Source organism: Malaclemys terrapin, chromosome 14 (assembly GCF_027887155.1).
Source record: "Malaclemys terrapin pileata isolate rMalTer1 chromosome 14, rMalTer1.hap1, whole genome shotgun sequence".
NCBI classification, from domain to species: Eukaryota; Metazoa; Chordata; order Testudines; family Emydidae; genus Malaclemys; species Malaclemys terrapin.
Window position 1 is genome coordinate 17,967,346 of NC_071518.1, and position 24,203 is coordinate 17,991,548.

At 44.4% G+C, this 24,203-nt stretch overlaps 1 protein-coding gene across 1 annotated transcript in view; it reads right to left on the reverse strand.

Moving 5' to 3' along the window:
• Positions 1–10,602: 10,602 nt before the first annotated feature.
• The window catches only part of TERB1 (telomere repeat binding bouquet formation protein 1), a 44,077-nt gene continuing 30,476 nt past the window's right edge, over positions 10,603–24,203 (reverse strand). Inside the window, 7 exon segments of the mRNA XM_054048557.1 lie at positions 10,603–10,992; positions 13,485–13,700; positions 16,011–16,123; positions 16,591–16,707; positions 21,069–21,158; positions 21,875–22,045; positions 24,003–24,089. Of these exon segments, the coding sequence (XP_053904532.1) occupies positions 10,966–10,992; positions 13,485–13,700; positions 16,011–16,123; positions 16,591–16,707; positions 21,069–21,158; positions 21,875–22,045; positions 24,003–24,089 (821 nt within the window). The 3' untranslated portion in view covers positions 10,603–10,965.

Here is a 24,203-nt window from a genome sequence, read left to right on the forward strand (position 1 = left end):
CAAAACAGGAACTTGATGGTAACAGTTTCTGTGTTATCCTATTGGCAGTTGGTGAGATATTGATTTCAGGGTGGGATAGAGGCTAGAAGGAGGCCATAGTGTGTGATATCCCATACACTGCAGGAGTTTTGTGAGAAATGTCTAGGAACCTTTTTCAATCCAGTCACTTGAAGTCTTGATGAGAGCATCATCACTGCAGTACTATATAAATGTATCCTTTCTCCTCTCTGAGAGATTAAGCAGTTTGACTTAATAGAGACAAGAAAATAGAATAACTTTCTCATAGAAATTTAAAAAAGTAAACAAGGAAACTAAATCATGCCAAGCCAATCAAATTTCCTTCTTTGATGGGGTTACGGGCCTAGTAGATGGGGGGGGGGGGGGAAGGAGTAGACATGATATATCTTTATTTTAGTAAGGCTTTTGACACAAACCTACATGACATTCTCATAAGCAAACAAGATAAATGTCGTCTAGATTAATTTCTATAAGATGGATGCACAATCTGTTGAATGACTATAAGAGCAATTATCAATGGTTCAGTATGAAACTGGAGTCCCACAGGGGTGAGTCCTGCATCCAGTACTATTCAATATTTTCATTAATGGCTTGGATAATAGAGTGGAGAGTATGATTATAAAATTTACAGATGGGAGAGATTGTATGCACTTTGGAGAACGGGAGTAGAATTCAAAATGGCCTTGACAAATTGGAGAATTGGTCTGAGTTCAACAAGATGACATTCAATAAAGACAAATGCAAAGTATTTCACTTAGGAAGGAAAAATCAAATGCACAATTGTAAATGGGCAATAACTGGCTAGACAGTAGTACTTGCTGAAAAGAATCTGGAGGTCATAGTGGATCACAAATTGAATGAGTTATCAATGTAATGCAGTTGCAAAAAGGATAATATTCTGGTGTATATGAACAGGAGTGTTGTACGTAAGACACAGGAGGTAATTGTCTACTCAGCACTGGTGAGGCCTCAGTTGGCATACTGTGTCCAATTCTGGATGCCAAGCATATCATTATAACAAGTGGAAGAATGGGGTTTTCCTTCTATTACAGGAAAACACTTTCAGTTTATTTGCATGTTAGGTACAAGTTGTGTGATCATGGTTATAAATTATTTCATACTGTAATTTTAAACCTATGAAATGTCCATGATGTTTTGAAACACTGGGGTAGGGAGAAGAGGAACTATTGTCTTGGTGCTTAATGAAAAAATTAAAAACAATTTACTTGATTTAAACTAGATGTACAACTCATTTACTCATCTTCCCAAATAGCCCCACTGAAGAGGACACCATTGTCCTTGGATCAAATTAGTGGCAAAGTTTATAATTTAATATTATGTTAGTGAAGTAATGTTAGTCTCTAGTCACTTCAAGACTTTAAATCCCACTAATGTAATTCCCATTTCTATGTGTGAGAAGAAGAGAGGGATGTTTAAATATTTGTCTTCTTCAGCCATTAGTCTGAAGCATGTTATTATTATGATCCCCTGACAGTGTAATTCTTTCCCCTCTTCATATATACCAATTGTAGCCTAATCAATTCTCATATAACAGATTAGGTTTCTCCACTTGCAGTTTATTTGGGTAGGGTTCAATCTTTAATAGAAAGAAGCCTGAGAAGAGTCTCCTTAAAAAGGGCCAAATTCTGTCCTCACGTGTATGCCCCTCCCAGTGACTAACTTTGCCTCTGCTCGGCCCTGATCTAAGGCCTGGTCTACACTAGGCGTTTATGTCGAAGTTAGCGCCGTTACATCGAATTAACCCTGCACCCGTCCACACCGCAAAGGTATTTAGTTCGACATAGAGGTCTCTTTAATTCGACTTCTGTACTCCTCCCCGACGAGGGGAGTAGCGCTAAATTCGACATGGCCATGTCGAATTACGCTAGGTGTGGATGGAAATCGACGCTAATAGCTCCGGGAGCTATCCCACAGTGCACCACTCTGTTGACGCTCTGGACAGCAGTACGAGCTCGGATGCTCTGAACTGCCACACAGGAAAAGCCCCGGGAAAATTTGAATTTGAATTCCTTTTCCTGTCTGGCCAGTTTGAATCTCATTTCCTGTCTGGACATCGTGGCGAGCTCAGCAGCACTGGCAACGATGCAGAGCTCTCCAGCAGTGATGGCCGTGCAATCTCAGAATAGAAAGAGGGCCCCAGCATGGACTGATCGGGAAGTCTTGGATCTCATCGCTGTGTGGGGCGATGAGTCCGTGCTTTCCGAGCTGCGATCCAAAAGACGGAATGCAAAGATCTACGAGAAGATCTCTAAAGACATGGCAGAGAGAGGATACAGCCGGGATGTAACGCAGTGCCGCGTGAAAATCAAGGAGCTGAGACAAGGCTACCAGAAGACCAAAGAGGCAAACGGACGCTCCGGATCCCATCCCCAGACATCCCGTTTCTACGAGGCACTGCATTCCATCCTCGGTGCGGCCGCCACCACTACCCCACCAGTGACCGTGGACTCTGAGGATGGGATAGTGTCCACGGCTGGATCCTCGGACATGTTAGCGGACGGGGAAGATGAGGAAGGAGATGAGGAGGACGAGGCAGTCGACAGCGCTCACAACGCTGATTTCCCCGACAGCCAGGATCTCTTCATCACCCTTACAGAGATCCCCTACCAACCCTCCCCAGCCGTTACCCCGGACACAGAATCTGGGGAAGGATCAGCCAGTAAGTGTTGTAAAAATCTAAACATTTATTTGTAACAGAACAGGAATATTAACAATTTAAAAAATGGGTTTCTCATGATTAGTTTGATTAGCTTAACGGTTCAGTCATGGGCAGTGCAACTATTGAAAAAAAATCTAGCAATGTCCGGTTTTGCATGATTGTCCTGCCCAAGCCGCTCTACTGGTTAGTCACTGCTACAGCAGCTACAGTAAAATGCGGTCTATATGTCCGGGGATGGAGCAGAAATCCTCCTGTGACATCTCGAGGAAGCTCTCCTGGAGGTAATTGGAAATCCGCTGCATTAGGTTCTTGGGGAGAGCGGCCTTATTGGGTCCTCCGTAGTAGGACACGTTGCCACGCCACGAGACTATCAAGTACTCTGGAATCATTGCTCTGCACAGCATGGCGGCATACGGCCCTGGTCTTTGCAGGCTTTCCCGGAGCATTCTCTCTTTCTCGCTGTCAGAGATCCTCATGAGGGTGATGTCGCTCATGATGACCTGCTTTGAATGAGGTAGGGGAATGTTAGTGTTGGGACTGCTTTGCCGTTCCTTTACAGAACTGTAACCGCTGGTTTGCAGCCACGCGGTGGAGGCGGGAGAGGGGCAGCCGAAAGGGATCGTTCCCGGGGACAGCCGCGAGGGTGTGGGACAGGAGCAGACTTCCTGCTTGCCGAATTGCTGGCAGCAGGGACTGACATTGATTTCAATGTGAAATGAGGCCATTGCTAATATTAAAGTTTTAAGCTGCCACAAGTCTACGGCTTACCATGTCTGCCTGCAACAGAAATTCCGTTCTCCTGAGAGGCTTCTCAAATGTGCTGTAGAAGACCCCAGGCACTGAATGCGAAGGCCGAGAATTCGACCTTGTGCTGAGTGCGCATGTGAGAGGTGCTGTGCATGGTCTTGTTAACAGAGAAAGACTATGTTCTTTGTTCACAACTACATTTATCTTTCTGAGGAATTCACTCCCTTTTTCCCATTCCCACAGCCCCATCTGCGACTGTCTCACAACCTAGCCTGTCATCACACTCCCAGAGGCTAGCGCGGATTAGGCATAAGAAGAAGAGGACACGGGAGGACATGTTCTCGGAGCTTATAGCCTGCTCCAGAGCCCAGGCAGCACAGCAGACCCAGTGGCGGGAGAACTTGACCCGAATGCACCAAGCCAACATGGATCGGGAGGAGAGGTGGCGTCAGGAAGACCAGCAGGCGACTCAAACCCTGCTTGGACTAATGAGGGAGCAAACGGACACGCTCCGGCGCCTTGTGGATGTTCTGCAGGAACGGAGGCAGGAGGACAGAGCCCCGCTGCAGTCCATCTCTAACCGCCCTCCCCCGCCACCAAGTCCCATACTCCCCTCACCCAAAGTGCACAGAAGGAGAGGCGGCAGAGTCCCTGCTAACTCTCACTCCACCCCTGCAGAGAGCTCGAGCAGCAGAAGGCTCTCATTCCCCAAAATTTGACAAGTTCTTTCCTTCCCGCCTGACACAAGCCCCCGTCCAAGTTTCACTTTCCCAGTTCCATGTTTGGTTGATAATAAAAAATACGTTTCTGTTAACTACTGTTTCCATCATGTTCTTTTGCAGGAGGGGGGGATAGGGGGTTGGTAATTCGACAGGACAGTCACCTTTGGCAGGGTATATAGTCGGGGGCAGGCACAGCAGCAGGGCACATACATAGTGCAGTGATGCAGTGACTAGTTACCCTGGTTAGTCTGGGAGGTTGTTTTCATGTTATGTGGTGGGGGGTGGGTTGCTCTGTGACTTTGTGGCAGGGGAGGGCAGTTACAGATCTTAAGCGGCGGTCCTTAGGCAGGATCACAGAGCCACACAGCAGGGGATCTGTAACCGTCCTTCCCCTGCCACAAAGTCACATAGACCCCCCCATACACACAGTCCCTATCAGGAGGGGTGACAGGCTCCGTTGAAACAACCATCCCACCGCAGCGGAGCCTGTCAATCCTTGAGTTTAGAAGCTGCATTCGCGCCACTACAGTACACCCGCTCCGCACCACAGTCTGCGTCCCAGTTTTAAAAAATTCCCGCGAATACAGTATTAAAGAAAACGGTGTGCTTTAACAAAGTAGAACTATTTTTATTTTGAAATGTGTGTTGGAAGTGGGGTGAAGGGGGTATGTAACTGGATAGGATAGTGCTTAAGCTTACTAGCATGAGCAAGGATGCTGGAACAATTTGTGTAGTGGGGATGCTGAGAGCCATTGAACCAAACTGTGAACCCTGTGTATGACGGAAGTCACTTCAAGCCAGGGGGTGCAGCAGTACCCCAGCACCTCTGAGCATGAGTAGCATCACTGAGCAGAGTATTAATAGTAGTAAAGTTAAGCATCTTCATAAGTGTATGCAAGACCTGGGTCTTTGAGGGTATGTCTCTCAAAGAACACCTTTTGTAAGCTTTTGAAGAAAGATGCTTCTGATGCATCGATTCAGCTGATACAAAGTAGTTACTGTATATTATACAGAGTTAAAAACACAACAGCTACAAATGTTAAAATACCTATTGAGGATTTTTGAAAGACTTTTTGCAGCAGAAAACCAAATGTAATTTTCAGTTACAGAATTACTTTTTTCCCCCTGTAATGATGTGTTAAGAAAAGTATTAAGAAAACTGCACACCAAATAAAGACAAACCTGTGTTAACTAACTATAGAATATTAACATTATTTGCATGTTAAAATTAATGATATCAGAGCATCTACATAATTTGAACCAGAAAATAAAAATGAAATATTAAACTTATCAATGAAAAATGAGGTTACTAATATTTTCAAAGCATTCTATAAATATGACATAATCAGAGCAAATAGTGGGTCTACTCAGATTTCTGAATGTCATATGGTAATCTGTTCAATTGTAAGCAGAAGTCAAATTTGATAGTAGTTGCATTCTAATAATTTAGTGTAACATTTAACTAATTTGACATGGTACTCTGGACAGCTCCCCAGCCAATGCTAACAAACAAGGACTATTATAGCTGAACTCACCAGGGATACACCTAATCTTCTATACAAAAAGTTCTGACCTTCTCTTAGGCTCTCTATGTAGAACAATCTAAACAATATATTAATTTTACTAATTGACTTCAATTTTGCTAATTATGAGTATAAAACTTTCTCAGCAGTCACTGTAAATGCTTATACACTTAGTAGTGCCCATTTATATGGTTAGTCTTTTGTGGCATAAATTTAAACAGCTCTGAAATAGGACTCTTGTATGTAACAAAAGATACATTACAAAGCTTGTCTAACCCACAACCCTATTTCTTTCTCTAAACCTCCCATCTGTTGTTTCTAGACTCTGTAGGATGTGGAACTCTGCTACATTTGTTGCTCTGACTTCCCGGCAGCTTATTTTTGTTTTTCATGCAATGGTTTTATTAGCTTCTGTAATTTTCAAAAAAGTTTTTCCTTGAGTATTTAGACTAGTTTTTCACACTGCTAAAAGTTTCCATTGACTTCATCAATTCCTTCAATACACAGAACCTTATACACATTAAAGTTTACATACATCATTTGGAATTAAAGCATAAATTAGTTGGGGACCTGGTGTCACTATTCATAATTTTGCAGCAAAAATGCATCTACAGTAGAACCTCAGAGTTATGGAGATCTTGGGAATGGAGGTTGACTGTAACTCTGAAATGTTCTGTAACTCTGAAGAAGAGCCACATGGGGACTTGGGGCTGCAGTCGCAGGGTAGGTGGGGGGTCAGGGCTCTGGGTGGGGGGCAACGCGGAGTTGGGGCTTCTAACCCTTCGGGTGCCAGGGCTCCAGGCAAGGGACACAGGGGCTCAGCGCTTTAGACCTGGGGGAGTGCTGGGGCTTGGGGCTTCAATCTCACAGCTCTGCTCCGAGTTTCAGTACCGTGAGGGGCACCAGAGCTCAGGGCTCCCCAAGGCTCCACTCCTGGCTTCAGGGGGGAGGACGTGCTAGGGCTCAGGGCTTTAGCTATGGGGGAAGCGCTGGGGCTGAAACTAGTGCTCCCCTCGCAGCTAAAACCCCAAGCCCTGGCATCCCCCACGGGGCTGAAGCTAGGAACAGAGCCGCATGGCTGAAGCCCAGAGCCACAGAACTCCCCCCCCCCCGAGTCTAAAGCCCTGAGCCCCGGTGCTCCCGAGGGTCAGAAGCTCTGCAGGCCTTCCCCCCCGCCTGGAGTCCTGATCCCCCCCATCCTGTGGTTGCAGCTCCCAACCCCCCGTGGCTGAAGCCTTGGGCTTCGGGGCTAAAGTCCCGAAGCAGTACAGTATTTGCTTTTTTTTTTGGTCTGCGTTGCTGCCTGATTGAGGACTTCTGATTTCACATGGCGTCCGGTTGACCGGTAAGTCCATAACTCTAGTGTTTATATCTTTGAGGTTCTACCAGGGGCGTAGCCACGGGTGGGCCGTGGCCCATCCACTTAGCATCCAGGCCCACCCAAATCTGAGCGTCACTTGGGCACGTGAAATCCAGGACTGAGCTATGTGCATGCCCTTCCGAAAGCTATGCTCCGGCAGCTCTGCCTTGCCATTTTCTGAGCCGCCCCATATGCATGCCCAACTCAGCAGGTGAAGCTCTGTGTCTGAGGGCACCAGGGCCAGGAAGAGGGTCTGGTGTTGGGGGAGAAGCTGAGCTAGCACAGTCTGTTTTTGCCCACCCACCCGAAAGTTGTATTAACAAATCCATGAACAAAAAGAAGGGGGAATTAATGCAAATAAACAGAGCTCATAGGAAATGGAGGGGAATTATTCCCTCTCAAGGTGCATCAGAATCTGTCTCTCCCTTCTCTCAGGAAAGGGCCATTGCGGAGCACTCATCTGAGGAGCTCCTACCTTCAGTCTGCCCTTTCCTCAGGAGTTGAGGGTCTGTTGTCTTACTGGTTGTGCCAACAGGTACGCTTCTTTGCTTCTCTTTTAAGCTCCTCCTCTATGCATGTGCATGTATTGCAGGTGTGGTATGAAGCTGCCTGAGCCCAGAGCAGCTCTTGAGTCCCTTGCTGTCCAGAGTGGTGTTTGTATACCCCATCACAATAGCCTGCTGTTCTTGGCCTGCCTGAAGTCTTGTAGTGCATTATATAAGATCACAACAAGCATGGCTGCTTAAGTCTAACACTAAATTATTTACTCTTATTGATTTGTGACATCTTACATGTGACTCAGAACAATATTACAGAAAAGGACAGATTCTCCTGTTACATGAGTAACTTAATTGACGTCAGTGGAGTTACTGTTCCAGAACCTCTGCTGCTGTAAATGAGCGTAGCATAATGGATCATTGTATTTACAAAGTTAAAGGATTTAGACTCAACACACACAATTAGGTTAGTGATAACAGTCATGTTAGTGGGCATATAGAAAGTAGATTAAACTGGGACAGGCATACACGTAGCAAGAGTTTCTTTAGAGTCAATTTAAAATATTGGCCTAAAAGTTCTCCAGGGAAGAGGACTACTCACAGTGCACCAAGTGTATGTAATTCTTTTCAGGATTGTGGGCAGAAATTGAAGTTGCTAAATGGGACATTAGGTAACTGTCACACTCTCTTTGGGGTTCTCAACATTGAGGATGGAATTTGAAAATAAACTGTCATACATTGTAGGTACTGTTTTATATCTAACTACTTGATTTTATGTATATTATGACAAGTTCTATCAAAATACTACTACAGAGAAGGTAAATTTATTTTCCTATGGAAACACAATGTATTGTTAGATGTATTATCTGCTGTTCAGCTGTGGTATACAATGGCTTTATTCATGTGCAGTTCTAGCTCTATCATCAGATTTTATGAGAATGAAATACAAGATACACTTCAACCCACATGTCACATCTTGGTATTAAAAACCTCATCCTTTTTTAAACAGCTAGATAAATGTGGATCCTATTCATTCTTCTTTCTTGTTCAGATGATCAAAGAATTAGTATTAGTTACTGAGGGTATTTCTACACTGAATTAGACACCCACAAATGGCCTATACCAGTTGACTAGCGCTCATGCTGAAAGGCCTTTTAATGGAGGTTTAGACATTCAGGCTTGGGCAGAAGCCTGGGTTCAAGTCTCTGTGAGGTGATAGGGTCTGAGCTCAGGCTGCAGCCTGAGCCTGAATGTCTACATAGTAATTAAACAGCCTCTTAGCTCAAGTCAGCTGCAGGTGTCTAATTGCAGTGCAGATATACCCAAACTGACTCACCAGCTGATGCACCACCTTGTGGCTTGGTGCAGTGTTATAGGGCTTTTACTTTATGTAGCCCCACTGGCTGGCCATTCAGGTCTGCTGCTATCCCACCTGGTTTTGTGACTCAGCATTCCAGCCAGGTTGTGTTTAGTCTAACCACTTTCAGGGAAAACCAGAGTTCAACTCAACAGTACTGCCATGACTCTACATCAGGTCATCAGCCCAGATCCGAGCTCAGTAGTCCTTCTGATCCTTTTATCAGGGGTCTTCATGCTAGCCTCTGTGGTGAGGCTGTACAGGAACCCAGTCCCTCCCTCCACCCTGGATTCTAAGCTCAGGGAGCCTGTAACAAGGGGTTGTTTGTCTGATCAGATAGCTTGCTTCTTCTGTGGACTGCTTCCTATGTCAGCCCGCCTTATCAGGGGGTTTGCATTGTTGTCAGGAAGCTGCTCTAGGGCTAGGCCTCTAGTCCCAATTTCCAAGGTGACAAAGGAACGAAAACTAAATTAACAGAAATAAAAACTAGCCCCAGCCCTTCTGTCCTTTGAGGGTCTTTCAACCACTGTATTACTGCTCCACATTTGCAGGAAACCTAAGATAACTTGGCTCTCTGGTTTGCTTATTTCTGGGAGTTGAGAGTGAGACATCAGTCCAACCTCCCAGGGCTGGGGCCTTCTAATCAGGGCTTCTCCTGGCATTCCCAACACTATTACTACCGTGTCTAAAGGGCATACAAGAACACTAGCTTAAAGTACCCACTGCTCTTCAGAGTAAAGGAAGAATGGCTACTAACACAAAAAAATGGAAATTAAATGAACATCCAAAACAGAATTAGTTTGATAGTAAGCCCCTAAAGACAGGGCCCATAACTGAGCTTTATAAAGGACTGCATATAAGTAATGTTCTAAAAATAAAAATGGCTATATCCTGCTTTCCTATTCATTCTGGTATAGGTGTACATGATAATTGGGCTCCTTCAACTTTAGCAGCTTTCAATATTAGTTCTATATACACACACAGCAGGGTAGTTTGTGACACAGGCACCAACTTTCCTTGGCACTGGTGGGTGCTCGCGCCCCCCGCCTCCGGCCCCACCCCCACCCCATCTCCACCTCCTCCCTGCCCCTATTAGACCCCTCCCGAAATCTCCGCCCCGGCCCTGCCTCTTCTCCGTGTACGCCGCATTCCTCCTTCTCCCCCTCCCTCCCACCGTTTGCCGCATGAAACAACTGCTTTGCAGCGCAAGCGCTGGGAGGGACGGGGGGAGAAGCAGGACTCGGCGATACGCTCAGGGAAGGAGGTAGAGGTGAGCTGGGGGGCGGGGGGCAGGGTGGGGAGCTGCTGGTGGGTGCAGAGCACCCACTAATTTTTCCCCGTGGGTGCTCCAGCCCCAGAGCACCCACGGAGTCGGTGCCTATGGTTTGTGATAAAAATTACACAAAGCATTTTAAATAAACTTGAGCATTTCAGAGTACTAAGCCCAAGTGCAATAACATCTATAAGTGTGGTATAAAATAGAAAAAAAGGTAGAAATGGCTATATCTTAAAGATAATGATGTGCTCTTGTTCCATCTCAGGGACAGTGGAATAGAAAAAAGAGCAAGAAAATAAAAATGGAGCCAACAAAAATATTTTAAAATGTATCAGTATGTGGCATAAAATATCAATTTAGCAATGTTAAACTTTTGTGCAAAAATGAAAAGAGGATAAAATGATTTGTAATATAGTTTTAGCAAGTGAGATATTTAAAGCAAGTACAAATATTCCAGTTAAGCACTGGAAGGTCAAGTTAAATATTGCATGCAAATAGTTTTGTTCTGGGTTTTTTTGAGGTGTGCCTCTGTAGTAAAGTTAAAGCATTTTCATTTTACTGGTATACATTTTATTTAATGAATGTACATTAGCATTCTGAAAATACTGATCAAAATACATTTCACTTAAGTCTACATCAGAGCCTAGCCCTATACAAATCACAATAAAAAATCTGAAGTGAAATATGTAGAGGGCATATTAACAGTACCTAACTCATTTATACTATAATTCTGTCCTTTAAACTTCCAAATTCTTTAGCAGAATATAAAATACTTTAGAAAGATGTTACAGATCTTCTTTATTTTCATTCCTCTGTAAAATTAGAAAAAAAATAGTAAATGTCAAGACAAACTGGTATTTTCACACACTAAATTGTGATACAAGATCTACTACACATTATAGAACAGGGTTAAGAGGAAGAATACCTGATAGTTGTTCAAAACATGCTACAAATATTAGCTAATCAATTATAATCCTTCATACCCTGCATAAGGGGTAAATAAAAATCATCTTCATTTTACAGATAGAGAAAACTGATATACACATAGAGAAACTTGCCCCAGGCCAAACAAGTTATTGTCAGAGAGAAATTAGAACTCAGGAATTCCTGGCTTCCAGTCCCTAGTCAATATGTTGGACTATCCTAGGGATCTTGTGTGAGATTATCACGTATTCAGGCCCTTGTATTCAGAGTAATGGGGCTGGAATGACGCTAAGGAGCTCTAAAAGTCCTAGATGTAGTTCTCTCCCAGCACAGGACTTGAAGAAGACAGTCACAGCGAGCAACTAGGGCTGTCTTACGGCATGGCTTCGCTTGCAGACGTAGAGCACTTTGAATTAAACCAACCTTCGTAGAGCGCAGTAGGGAAAGTGCTGCAATCTATCCACACTGACAGCTGCAAGTGCACTGGCGTAGCCCCAAAGAGCAGTGCATTGTGGTAGCTATCCCAGCATGCAAGTGGCTGCAACGTGCTTTTCAAATGAGGGGTGTGGGGTGGAGTGTGACAGTAAGGTTACCATATTCAAACATTTAAAAAAGAGGACACTCCACGGGGCCCCGGTCCCACCCCCGGCCCTGCCCCAACTCCGCCCCTTCTCCACCCCCATTCCAACCCCTTCCCCAAAGTCCCTGCCCCAACTCTGCCCCCTTCTCTGAGCACCCTGCATTCCCCCTCCTCCCTCCCGCTCTGATCTTGTTGGGGGTTGCTAAGTGCTTCCCTGCTCCCCACTTGCCCTGCAGCCTCTGTGCCCCCCTGCCCCTGCAGCCTCTATGCCCCTGCCTGCCCTGCTCCTCCTTGCCCTGCAGCCTCTACACACCCCCGCCTGCCCTGCCCCCCGCCCCTGCAGCCTCTATGCCCCTGCCTGCCCTGCTCCGCCTCGCCCTGCAGCCTCTGCACCCCTCCATCCCTGTAGCCTCTGTGCCCCCCTGCCCTGCCCCTGCACCCCCTGCCCCTGCAGCCTCTGTGCCCCCTGCTCCCCACTTGCCCTGCACCCCCCCGCCCCTGCAGCCTCTATGCCCCTGCAGCCTCTATGCCCCTGCCTGCCCTGCTCCTCCTCGCCCTGCAGCCTGTGCGCCCTGCAGCCCCCCGCCCCTGCAGCCTCTGTGCCCCCTGCTCCCCACTCGCCCTGCAGCCCCTGCACACCCTGCCCCTGCAGTCTCTGCACCCCCCGCCTGCTCTGCCCCTGCAGCCTCTATGCCCCTGCCTGCCCTGCTCCTCCTCGCCCTGCAGCCTCTGCACCCCCCTGCCTGCCCTGCTCCCCCCTCCCCCAGCAGAGGGAGAGCTGCAGGCTCCATGTGGACTCAAATACTGCTGCGCTGCTCTGCGGGGGAGGAGGGAGCGGGGGCGGGGGAGGGACTCTGGCTGCTAGAGGCCCCAGTGGCTGCGAGTGGCTTTCAATCAGGCACAGCCATCCAATCAGCTGTGCCGCACTCTGCAAGAGGGGAAGGGGGAAATCCCGGACATTTCTACTTGATTAGAAATCCCCCCCAGACGGCCATTTAACGCTGAAAAAACCGGACATGTCCAGGGAAACCCAGACGGATGGTAACCCTATGTGACAGGGAGTGTGTTGTGTGTATGTGGGGGGAGAGAGAGTGGGTTTTTGGGGGGCTGAGAGCATGTCAGCAGGCTGTCTTGTAAGACAGCAGCAGACCCCCCTCGCCTCTCTCTCTCTCACACACAGCATTCCACAGTAATGGTTGCTTTGTCTCGGAGCAGATAAGAATGCAGGCTGTCAGAAACGGAGGTTTCAAAGGGCATATCGGAGGTTTCAAAGGGCATGCCTGGAGTGATTCCAAAACAATGACAAGAGTGGCCACTTGACTTAAGGGGATTATGGGACTCTCCGGAGGCTGATCAGAGCACAGTAATGCAACACCTCGTTCACACTAACACCCGGGCATTTCAGCCAATGCGCACCAAGTGTTAATCTTCTCGCCGAGGTGGAGTACCAGGAGCACTCTAGCCCTGGAGTCAGAGTGCTCTACGTGCCTTGCCAGTGTGGACGGGTAGTGAGCTAGGGCGCCCAGGGCTGCTTTAATGCGCTCTAACTTGCAAGTGTAGCCAAGCCCTCAGTTACAAATGGGAGCAGCCAGAACTGGGGGGAGCACAAAAGGTGGCTTACAGTCACTTTAGCCCTTTTGCCCCCTGGGCTGCAACTTCTGTGACGTGCCTCAAAGGCACAGCACAAAATCTCACACTTTTCTCATTTCAGCAAAACTGAAAATGCAATTAGAGGTTACAATTCAAATCAGTTTTTAACTTTAGCATAAAGAGACTATTAGAAAATTAAATTTTCCTTACATGTATCTGTAACTTGCGGTATTTTTTAGCAAGATCAACGTTTGTCCGTCCTTTCTGAAATGGGTAGGACCACAAAATTGAATTCCAGTGATGGCCCATTTTCCTTACGCCACTCAAAAGATAGTTTACTTCTTCTGTTGTAAAATCTTTCCGGATTCTTCGTTTACTCTTTTTTAAAGCTCTTGCATGTGGGTCCAATGAAAGACTTTCAGTGCTCTGTAAGTATTTATTCTGACTTATTTAAAAATTATGTAAAAGTACATAGCATTGAAGTGGAAAAAATAATTTAAGTCATTAAGAATACCATTTAACATAATTATTAAATCTTAGTTCTTATATTATAGAGGCCTACAGAATGACAGAAGGAGAGGTTACTTATCTTGTACAATAAATGTGCCCCAGGCACTTTTGAGCAGAGATTTGGTAGCTGCACCTGGTCTGCACATACCTCCTAACTATTCTTGTGCCCGTACCAAGGATCAGGGCCGGCTCCAGGCACCAGCGAAGGAAGGGGCGGCACGTCCGGGTCTTCGGCAGCAATTCGGCGGCGGGTCCCTCAGTCCCTCTCTTCCTCTTTGAGCTTCTGCCGAAGAAGAAGAGAGGGAGCGAAGGACCCGTCACCGAATTGCCGCCGAAGAAGGAAGCAGCACAATTGAGCTGCCGCCGAAGTGCTGCCGATCGGTTTTATCTTTTTTTTTTTTTCCCACTTCGCTGCTTGGGGCGGCAAAAAAGCTGGAGCCAGCCCTGCCAAGGATATATAGGGCAGTGTTGGGTGAACCACCCTCAGTTCCTTCTCTACCACAAAGTCCCTTCAAGACAAGACTCCGATGCAGGGGTCGGCAACGTTTGGCACGTGGCTCGCCAGGGTAAGCACCCTGGCAGGCCGGGCCAGTTTATTTACCTACTGACGCGGCAGGTTCGGCCTATCGCGGCCCCCACTGGCTGCGGTTCGCCATCCCGGGCCAATGGGGGGCGGCGAGAAGCCGCGGCCAGCACATCGCTCGCCTGCACTGCTTCCCGCCACCCCCATTGGCCCGGGACGGTGAACCGCGGCCAGTGGGGGTCGCAATAGGCCGAACCTGCCGCGTCAGCAGGTAAATAAACTGGCCCGGCCCGCCAGGGTGCTTACCCTGGCGAGCCGCGTGCCAAACGTTGCCGACCCCTGCTCTGATGCAAAGGAAAAGGAGGACGGATAGTGGAGCATCCACAGGGATATTACTCAAAGAATTCCACTTACTGTATAGGGTAAGCAATCTCTCCTTCAAGTAATGTCCCTATGGGTGACTTCAGCTGATTCCTAAGCAGTACTCCCTGAAGGAGGTGGAAGCTTCAAAACCTGGTCTAAAATGTACTGCAGATATGCATCCGAAGAAGTGGGCTGTAGTCCACGAAAGCTTATGCTCTAATAAATTTGTTAGTCTCTAAGGTGCCACAAGTACTCCTGTTCTTCTTTTTGCGGATACAGACTAACACGGCTGTTACTCTGAAACTAGTAAAAAGATAGCATCTGTCCTGGAGGCATGCAGTAAGGCATAGTGTTTTGAGAAGGTGTGAATCAAAGCCTCAGTGGCAGCTTTGCATATTTTTGTAATGGGCACATTCTTCAACATGGAAATGGAAGTAGATTGAGATCTGGTCATATGGGCTATAACCCTATGAACAGGGTGATTAGCAGCTTCATAAGAGAAGATACAACTGGAAAGTCTTTGGGTGGAAACAGATATCCCTTTATCTCTGGCAGCAAAAGAGACAAACAGTCTGGGTGGGGTCCTAAGGGTTTGGTCCAGTCCAGATAAAAGGCCAACACACTCCTAATGGCTAAGGTGTGGAGGGCAGCTTCCTTCACAGATTGCACAGAAATTGCTAAATTAGCCCAATATCGTGATTTTTCCAATAAAGGGGAGATGGAAGTGAGAATCTGAACCTGGTCTCATGTTTGGTGAGACTCATAGCCCTCCTGAACTGCTGCCTTGACAGCAGAATAGTCAATGTGTGTGCAGTGTCTCTCAGAGACCTTACCTCCTTAGGCTCTGAGATTTACTGCCTATTAATGAAACCAGAGGCGGTGGTGGAAACTATGGCAGGGAGACGATTTCTGAAGAACCCTGTCCCATCCTCCGTCCTCTGACTACATTTACCTGCCTAGCGTGCCCCCTCACTGGGGGAGCACCCAAGTCCCAGCTGTCCCATCTTGACTCAACCATCTGTCAGCTCCAGCCCCCCACTCTGTGGCCACAGGGACCATGTACTGGGCAGAAGGGGAGACCCAGGAGTGGTTAAAGGAGAGTGAAGGGCTGAAAAAAAAATTAGTACTAAATACATAGGTGGGTGTAAGTGCACTGACAATCAATGGAGATGCACCTGTTTATACTAGGGTTCAACTTGGTCATTCATCCTGGTGCTGGGTTCCTGTTACAAGTGACTACACTAATAACAATAAAGACATTTTAAAAAAACACACAGGTATTGACTTTATTTGGATTTTTATGAAAATATGTGAGGGTATTATCTGGCCTCATAACTCACCTCATCTTCATCAAATGAATATTTATTTTTCTCATTCAAGCCTTGATATTCTGTGTTGTGTCTCTCTTTGACTGTTTGTTTCCTCAAGCGTGTGTCTTGGTTTGTTTGGAGAGCTGTGGAGTTATGAACAAGCCCATCTGTTTGTTAATTTAAACTAATTGAAATCTAAGATAGAACCGAACGTGGTAATGTAAAGCAGCAGTTCTTCTAAAAAAAGTTAAAGTGTGAATGTTACTTATTTTATAAATTCTAATACTCAAATAATATAAAAGTATCTTTTCTCCAGCATTAAGGTTACATCAACATCACTGATGCATTAAATATACAAGGGGTTATATCTTACGTGCAGTAGAAGTAACTAACCAACAGATGACAGAAGACCATGCTCACAAGTCAACATCTGTATTTATTAAAGTTGGAAGATAATAGTATATATCATTTTAAATTCTCATACCTTGATTTCCAGTGATGAGCATAGATGTGTGAAGCACAGCCAGTTGCAATGCCCTCAATCAGAGACAGAGTAAAATTGATTTTACAACTTCCTGAATTCTGTGATTAATTTTATGGCAATACTCACTTTTTGTGTATGTAGGCATTAAGTTATATTTTTCTCGGAAATTAATATTTTTGTTGAAGTTGTCATCTATATTTGAAATACTACTTTGGGTTTTCTTCATAGGAGTCAAACGAATACCTTTTAAAACACAACAAACAAGGTAATGATTTAGGAACCAAAATTCAAGGGAAGATCCTCTTCCCAGCTATATTATTAATTTAGTTGCACTGGACTAGAAGAATGTGCCAGGCAGGAAATCTTTGCCTTCCAGATGCCACGTCATATCAATCTAAAGGGGCTGATGACTTGAAAATAGTCAGTAATTTGGAAAAGGTTATGCTGGCAGGCCAATCTCTCTGGGAAAAAATGATAACCAATTTTGGAATCTGGAGAATAAATGAACCAATTAACTAGTAACTTGGTATCAGCAATTTGTTAATTTGGACACTAATATAAACCCAAGATTTTCAAAAGTAAGAGCCTAAAGTTAGGTTCTTAAGTAAGTGGCCTGATTTTCAAAAGCATTGAGCACTAATTGACTTCAGTGGGTACTGCTGCATGCTCAGTACATTTGAAAATCAGTACACTTATTTAGGAGCCTAAATATGGATTTTGGAACATAACTTTGGGCTATTTTTAAACTATGGTCATTAATAATACAAAACAGTGTCAGTCACTAGCACTGTATGGATATAGTTGGTGCTGTGCCTGAGATACCACAATCACTTCATTTTAAGTGAGAATCCCTCGTGAATTATCTTAAAAGTAGAAATAAGAGTTCTCATATTTTATGGGGTAAACTGACACACTGATCCACACCCATTAGACTGAAATTTATTATAGAGAGATTATGAACTAAGTTTAGAGGCTGAGATATGGACTGGGAGTTTCAATCCAATTCTTAGTGCAGATTAGAGCTGTCGATTAATCGCGGTTAACTCATGTGATCAACAAAAGAAATTAATCGTGATTAATCATAGTTTTAATCATACTGTTGAACAATAAGAATACCCATTAATAAATTTCAAATATTTTGGATGTTTTTCTACATTTTCATATATATAGATTTCAATTACAACACAGAACACAGAGTGTATATTATTTTTTATTACAAATATTTGCATTGTAAAAATGATAAAGAAAAGAAATAGTATTTTTCAATCCACCTCATACAAGTACTGTAGTGCAATCTCTTTGGCATGAAAATGCAATTTACAAATGTAGGGTTTTTTGTTACATAGCTGCACTCAAAAACAAAACAATGTAAAACTTCAGAGCCTACAGCTCCACTCAGTCCTACTTCTTGTTCAGCCAATCGCAAAGACAAACAAGTTTGTTTACATTTACAGGAGATAATGCTGCCCTCTTCTTATTTACAATGTCACCAGAAAATGAGAATAGGCATTTGCATGGCATTTTTGTAGCCGGCATTGCAAGGTATTTACGTGCCAGATATGCTAAACATTAGTATGCTCCTTCGTGCTTCGGCCACCTTTTCAGAGGACATGCTTCCATGCTGATGATTCTCATTAAAAAAAATGTGTTAATTAAATTTGTGACTGAACTCCTTCGGGGAGAATTGTATGTTTCCTGCTCTGTTTTACTTGCATTGTGCCATATGTTTCATGTTATAGCAGTCTCAGATTATGACCCAGCACATGTTGCTCATTTTAAGAACACTTTCACTGCAGATCTGACAAAACGCAAAGAAGGTACTAATGTGAAATTTCTAAAGATAGCTACAGCACTCGACCCAAGGTTTATCCAAAATCTGAGAGGGATGAGGTGTGGAGCATGCTTTCAGAAGTCTTAGAAGAGCAACACTCCAATGCAAAAACTACAGAACCCAAACTATCAAAAAAGAAAATCAACTTTCTGCTGGTAGCATCTGACTCAGATAATGAAAATGAACATGTGTCAGTCCACACTGCTTTGGATTGTTATCAAGCAGAACGTGTCATCAGCATGGACGCATGTCCCCTGGAATGGTGGTTGAAGCATGAAGGGACATATGAATCTTTAGCGCATCTGACACGTAAACATCTTGGTATTCCGACTACAATAGTGCCATGAGAATGCCTGTTCTCACTTTCAGGTGACATTGTAAACAAGAAACAGGCAGCATTATCTCCTGCAAATGTAAACAAACTTGTCTGTCTGACCGATTGGCTGAACAAGAAGTAGGACGGAGTAGACTTGCAGACTCTAAAATTTTACATTGTTTTATTTTTGAACGCAGGTTTTTTTGTACATAATTCTACATTTGTAAGTTCAACTTTCATGATAAAGAGATTGCACGTCTGTACTTTTATTAAGTGAAAAATACTATCTCTTGTTTTTTTACAGTGCAAATATTTGTAATAAAAATAAATATAAAGTGAGCACTGTACACTTTGTATTCTGTGTTGTAACTGAAATCAATTTATTTGAAAAGTAGAAAACATCAAAAATATTTAAATAAATGGTATTCTATTATTAACAGTGTGATTAATCACGCGATTCATTTTTTAATCACTTGACAGCCCTAGTGCAGATGTATATCACACCAAGATTCCTCTTATCACAAATGGCACCAGTAACCAATAAAGGGAATAAAGGGAAAGAGACTAAAGAATGAATGAGCCATGAATATTGAACTCCCTTCTCATTCTGAAAGTTGTTGGTACATGTCAGGTTTATGCAAATTATTGGGAGGCAGTTACAAGGGCAACTGCTGCTGTCCTGCACTGTGCCTGTTCTGTGAATGGGTAGAAGACTTCAGCCTCCTAGGTTATCAAGCTGAAGCTTTTCATTTCTTGAAAAAAATTCCCTTTTTTTGCATTTAATATTTACGATACAATGCTTTTGCTCCAGGGAAAGTGCTTTAAAATACTGTAAAAATTCTGACTTTGTACTTACTAGTAAATTCCTTACTTAATTCACAATTGTGAATATGTATAGGCAAAGTCTGCAAGAATATTCTGATCTTGTTGTAACCTGTCAATGTGCATTTCGACAAAACCGGCATGATTCTCCTCTCACATCAGTGGAAATCAGGAGCAAATCCACTGAAGTCAATAGCTTGGTCTACATTACAGTTAGGGCGATGTACGCTGCCCTAACTGTATGGTGACATAGTTATGCATGTGTCTACACTTAAATTTGTCTTCCACTAATGAAAATGCTCGGTTACAGTGATGCAGTAACAAGTGGCGTTGAGCCCGGGCAAATGTACTGACATTGATGCAGTGTGAGTGTAAACACTGTTATTTATATTGACCCTAAGAATCCTCCCCCTTTGCTTCACAGATATTATGCAGGACACAGCTGTCAGGTATAACTACTGGGATGTTTTTTTCATTGAGATCCAATCTTGTGAGTAAACAATGCCAGTGTCCCTTCAACCTACTAAAGCACATTCAGCTTCACCTACAGGTAGATGAATCCTTCGTTGGTGCTGTCAAGGTGGCTGGTGTACAGGGACCAAGAGGTATGCTGGGTCCTCCAGGATCACTACAGGCATTTCAACATTGCCAATAGTAATCTCCCAGTCAGGAAAGAAAGGCCTTGCTTATAGCTTTCTGTGCTCAACCTGCCCCTGATGTTTTGGGGCTTGTTAGGAATTGTGTGGTGCTTGATGTATATCTATCAATATAACAGTCAATGCACCTATTGATTTTGTGGTGTTTGCTGTAAATGTCTGATTATTACTATCACTGATCCTATGAGTTGTGTCACACTGTACAGTAACAAGTGGGTGCTTTCAGAACTACTAGGCACTCTGCAGCATATTTTCTGTGTTCTTAAAATGCATGCATCATGCACCTTCCCTGACCAGCCAACACAGATGTTGGTGATGCATCCCTGGTGATCTGCCAACAATTGCATAACTATAGAAAAGTAGCCCTTTCTGTCTATGTACTCTGTAGCAAAGTGGTCTGGTGCCAAAATAGGGAGATGCATGCCCTCTATTGCTCTACTTCCACCACAGTTCGGGAACCCCATTGCTTCAAATCCATCCACAATTTCCTGCTAATAAAAGCAAAAATGCCTATTTCTCTATTTTCTGCTGCACCGAAATGAGATACCATTATTATTGGAGTGACATAGTTATGCTTAATATTGTAGAGTACCCAGAGGAGGACATAATTCCCCATACAAAAGATCTCACAATTAAGTCTTGCACGGGTATGTCTACGTAGCACATGGGAGCAAGCCTCCAAGTCAGGATCCACAGACTTGTGTTAGTGGCACTCATACTAACATGCTAAAAATAACTGGGTAGACGTTGCTTTTACAATGTGGCTCAGGCTCTTAAGGTGGGAGGGGTTCAGAGCCAGAGCTCCAGCCCAAGCCAGAACATAAAAACAACATTTACGTGGCTGTTTTTAGCATATTAACACAAGCCCTGATACAAGAAGTCTGGATCTGGGCTGGGAGGCTTGTGTAGAAATACCCCTTGTGTACACTGTAATAGAATTACTCATACAATAAGTAGTATTGCAGGACTGGGCCCTTACTTTGGAAATTTTCCTCAAGATTTTTTCTGCTCTTGAAGGTTGCTGACTCTGTATTCAGTCTTCCTTTCTTAGCTGGGGTCAACAGTATTTCTGGAAAGCACAGGACAATCGTTTTATCATCATCATAAATGCGATCAGCTAAAATCTTTCATTCTAAAAATCCAGTCTCTTCTTTTTTCAGTAGAAAGCTACATGTATTTGAGGATGCAATTTCCCTCACCCACCATCTCAATCAAGAGTTCTAAGCCTCTCATATCCTTGAGGAAGTGATACTGGTATGAGAAAGGGCTTGTTGTGCTGTCATGCACTCATTCACTCTTTCCTAATGGTAGAAGGCAGGGACTTACTAATTCTGGCTAAGAGGACAGACAGCCTCATCCAAGTTCATAATGAGGATATACCAGGGCCACCCCGAGGGGGGGGGGCAACTGGGGCAATTTGCCCCGGGCCCCGCAGGGACCCCCACGAGAATATAGTATTCTATAGTATTGCAACTTTTTTTTATGGAAGGGGCCCCGAAATTGCTTTGCCTCAGGCCCCCTGAATCCTCTGGGTGGCCCTGGGATATACAGCCAATTACCAAGGAACACACAAGAGAGATGTATACTGTAGTTTCTACTCCCAGGGACCAGGGATCTAATTATGATCTCAAGTATACACCAGTATAAATTATGACTAACTCCAATTAAGTTAATGGAGTTACACCAATGTCAGATTACTAGATCAGAATCAGTCAAAACAAATTACTAATTACAAATACCTTTTAAACTATACCCTTATCTATTATAAAAAATCCTCATAATTACTCTTAAAAGCCTCAGAACTACTGTTATTACAGATAACCGATTTTCTTAGTCCCCTTTTATATCTCTCTTCAGCTTCCAGAATGACTTTGTGACGATCACACTGATGTGGACAAGTATGCAAGATCGTGCTAAAATTTCTGCTATTGAAAGGCAGTCCTACTGTTATACATCCTGGAAAAAGAAAAACAAAAACCCTACGTTGTAGAAATAGCATATATAAAATGTAGATGTAGGAAATCTATTTGTTAAAAATGTCTTCAAAGTGGTTTGTAGAGCTTATGCCACAGTCTTTCCAAATAGTGACACTTATTTTAATTTTCTTCTTTCATGTTCTGCAACGTTCAACCTTGATGCAGCCAGCAAACCCTTGTTCTAAAGCCCCAGCATGCATTCTATGAGCCACTGCTAAACCCAGCAGATTTGTTGTTCTGCCCAAAAAGGGTTCAATTTTTTCTTAGATTTCCATATACATGTCAAGGAAGACTGGCCCTAAAATGTATATTTTTGAAAATGCCGGTTTAACACTTTGTAGTAGCTCTCCAAAAACATACATTTGTTTTTATTAAGTCCATGGAAAATAAATTATATCCACAAAGAGCCAGATGATGTATAGACCCTGTGTAGAAGTACAAGGAAGGTACAGGATAGAACACAAGGAGCCTCTGTTCCCTTTGCACACTCACATTGGGGCATGAGTAGTGGGCGAAGCTTCCCTCTTCTGGCCAAGGCCACACCCCTTCCAGCCAAGCCCCTGTCCCTGCTTGCTGCTCTCAGTCCCCCGTGGCACTGGCTGGAGAGTGATGGGGCTGAGAGCTCTGCCCTTCCCCCCCATGGCCCTAGCCAGGGAAGAGGGGGCAGAGAGCTCGGTTGGGGCCATGGGGGGAGTCAGCCGAGAGCTCTCAGCCTCAGCTGGGACAGTGGCAGAGCTCTGGGCCCTGGCTGGAGCTCTGAACCCAGAGCCCCTCCCCCATTCTACCCCTTCCCCCACGGCCACGCCCCTGTTCTGCCCCCACTCCGCCTCTTCCCCCAATGCTCCATCACTGCTCGCTCCTCCCCCCGCCCCGTGTCCCTGAAATCAGAAAAGCTGTGCCCCCACCACTGTGGCTGTGGTAGGATGAGATTTTTTCAGGGGCTCAACTCCTTCAATGCCCCCACCTCCCGGTGGTGTGTGATCCGGTGGCGTGGCTGGGGCCTGCTAATGCCCCCGGCCCCTGCAACACTGCAAAACTTCTTTTGCTCCGCCGCCGGTTTTTTTTTTTTTTTTTGCTCCGCCCCCCCCGCGTCCCAATATTTCATCCCTGTGATCTGGTCACCCTACAAGTACAAGAAGTCCTTGTGCCCAGAGCCAGAGACAAAGCTGTATATAGTGGCCAGAGAGGGATGACAGCATGCTTCTAACACCTGTGTGAGAAGTGAAAGGCACTGCATACTACAACCACTTTAATAGTGGCATAGCTACTGTACCCTCTGGAGCATTGCAGTTTTGCAGTGTTCCCATTAAATGGCTGTGACTTAATGCTACAATTTAGCCACAAACATATGCGTACAGGATTAGACAACAGGTTGGATATTAATATAAGTTTAAAAAAATAGTGTGAGTCTGTGACAGGGTGTTGGTCCTTTGGCAAATTCACACATCCCAGTTTGTTAGCTTGCCCCTTTAAGACTGAGGGGACTGAGTTCAGAAAGCACATGACAGGTTATGCGACTGCAGGTTGCAAGCAGCAACTGCTGAGACAGCTTAGTGAGAGATCCGGGATTAGCAATGGAGCAGGGTGGGGATGTAGTAGTCAGGAGACCTATTTTAGCAGAGAAAGAATATATTCTCTCCCCTTTCTGCTTACAGAAAGCAGGAAAATATCCAAATCTTCTGTTTGGGAAAAGGATGTGGACCTAAACTTGAGCATGTGGGCTTTATTTAGATTGCTCTGGCTGGTGAATCTGCCCAGTGGCAGATGGGGACAATTACACTTTATCACTGGGGAGAAAAATAGGCTACAGGCAACAGATTTATTAGTATTGTAAATGCGTCAAATCAATGTAATATCAAGTAATTTAATGTATTTCTTATGGGACAAAAAGATTTTTATGGAATCATAATAAAGAGTCTAAGATAAATATCATTTACCTGAGCACCTTAAGTCTGTCATTTTAGGAGATGCAGAAGTAATTGGAATACTTATTTCCTTGTTTGTTGAGTTTGAACAAAATGTAACTGTTTCTAAATTTGAAAAAAGTGTATTTCACTAGGATGGAAAAAGCAAACTGTCTTTCTGCTGGTAACTTCTCCACAGTATACATAAGTCCAATTTTATTTTACATTTCTAGA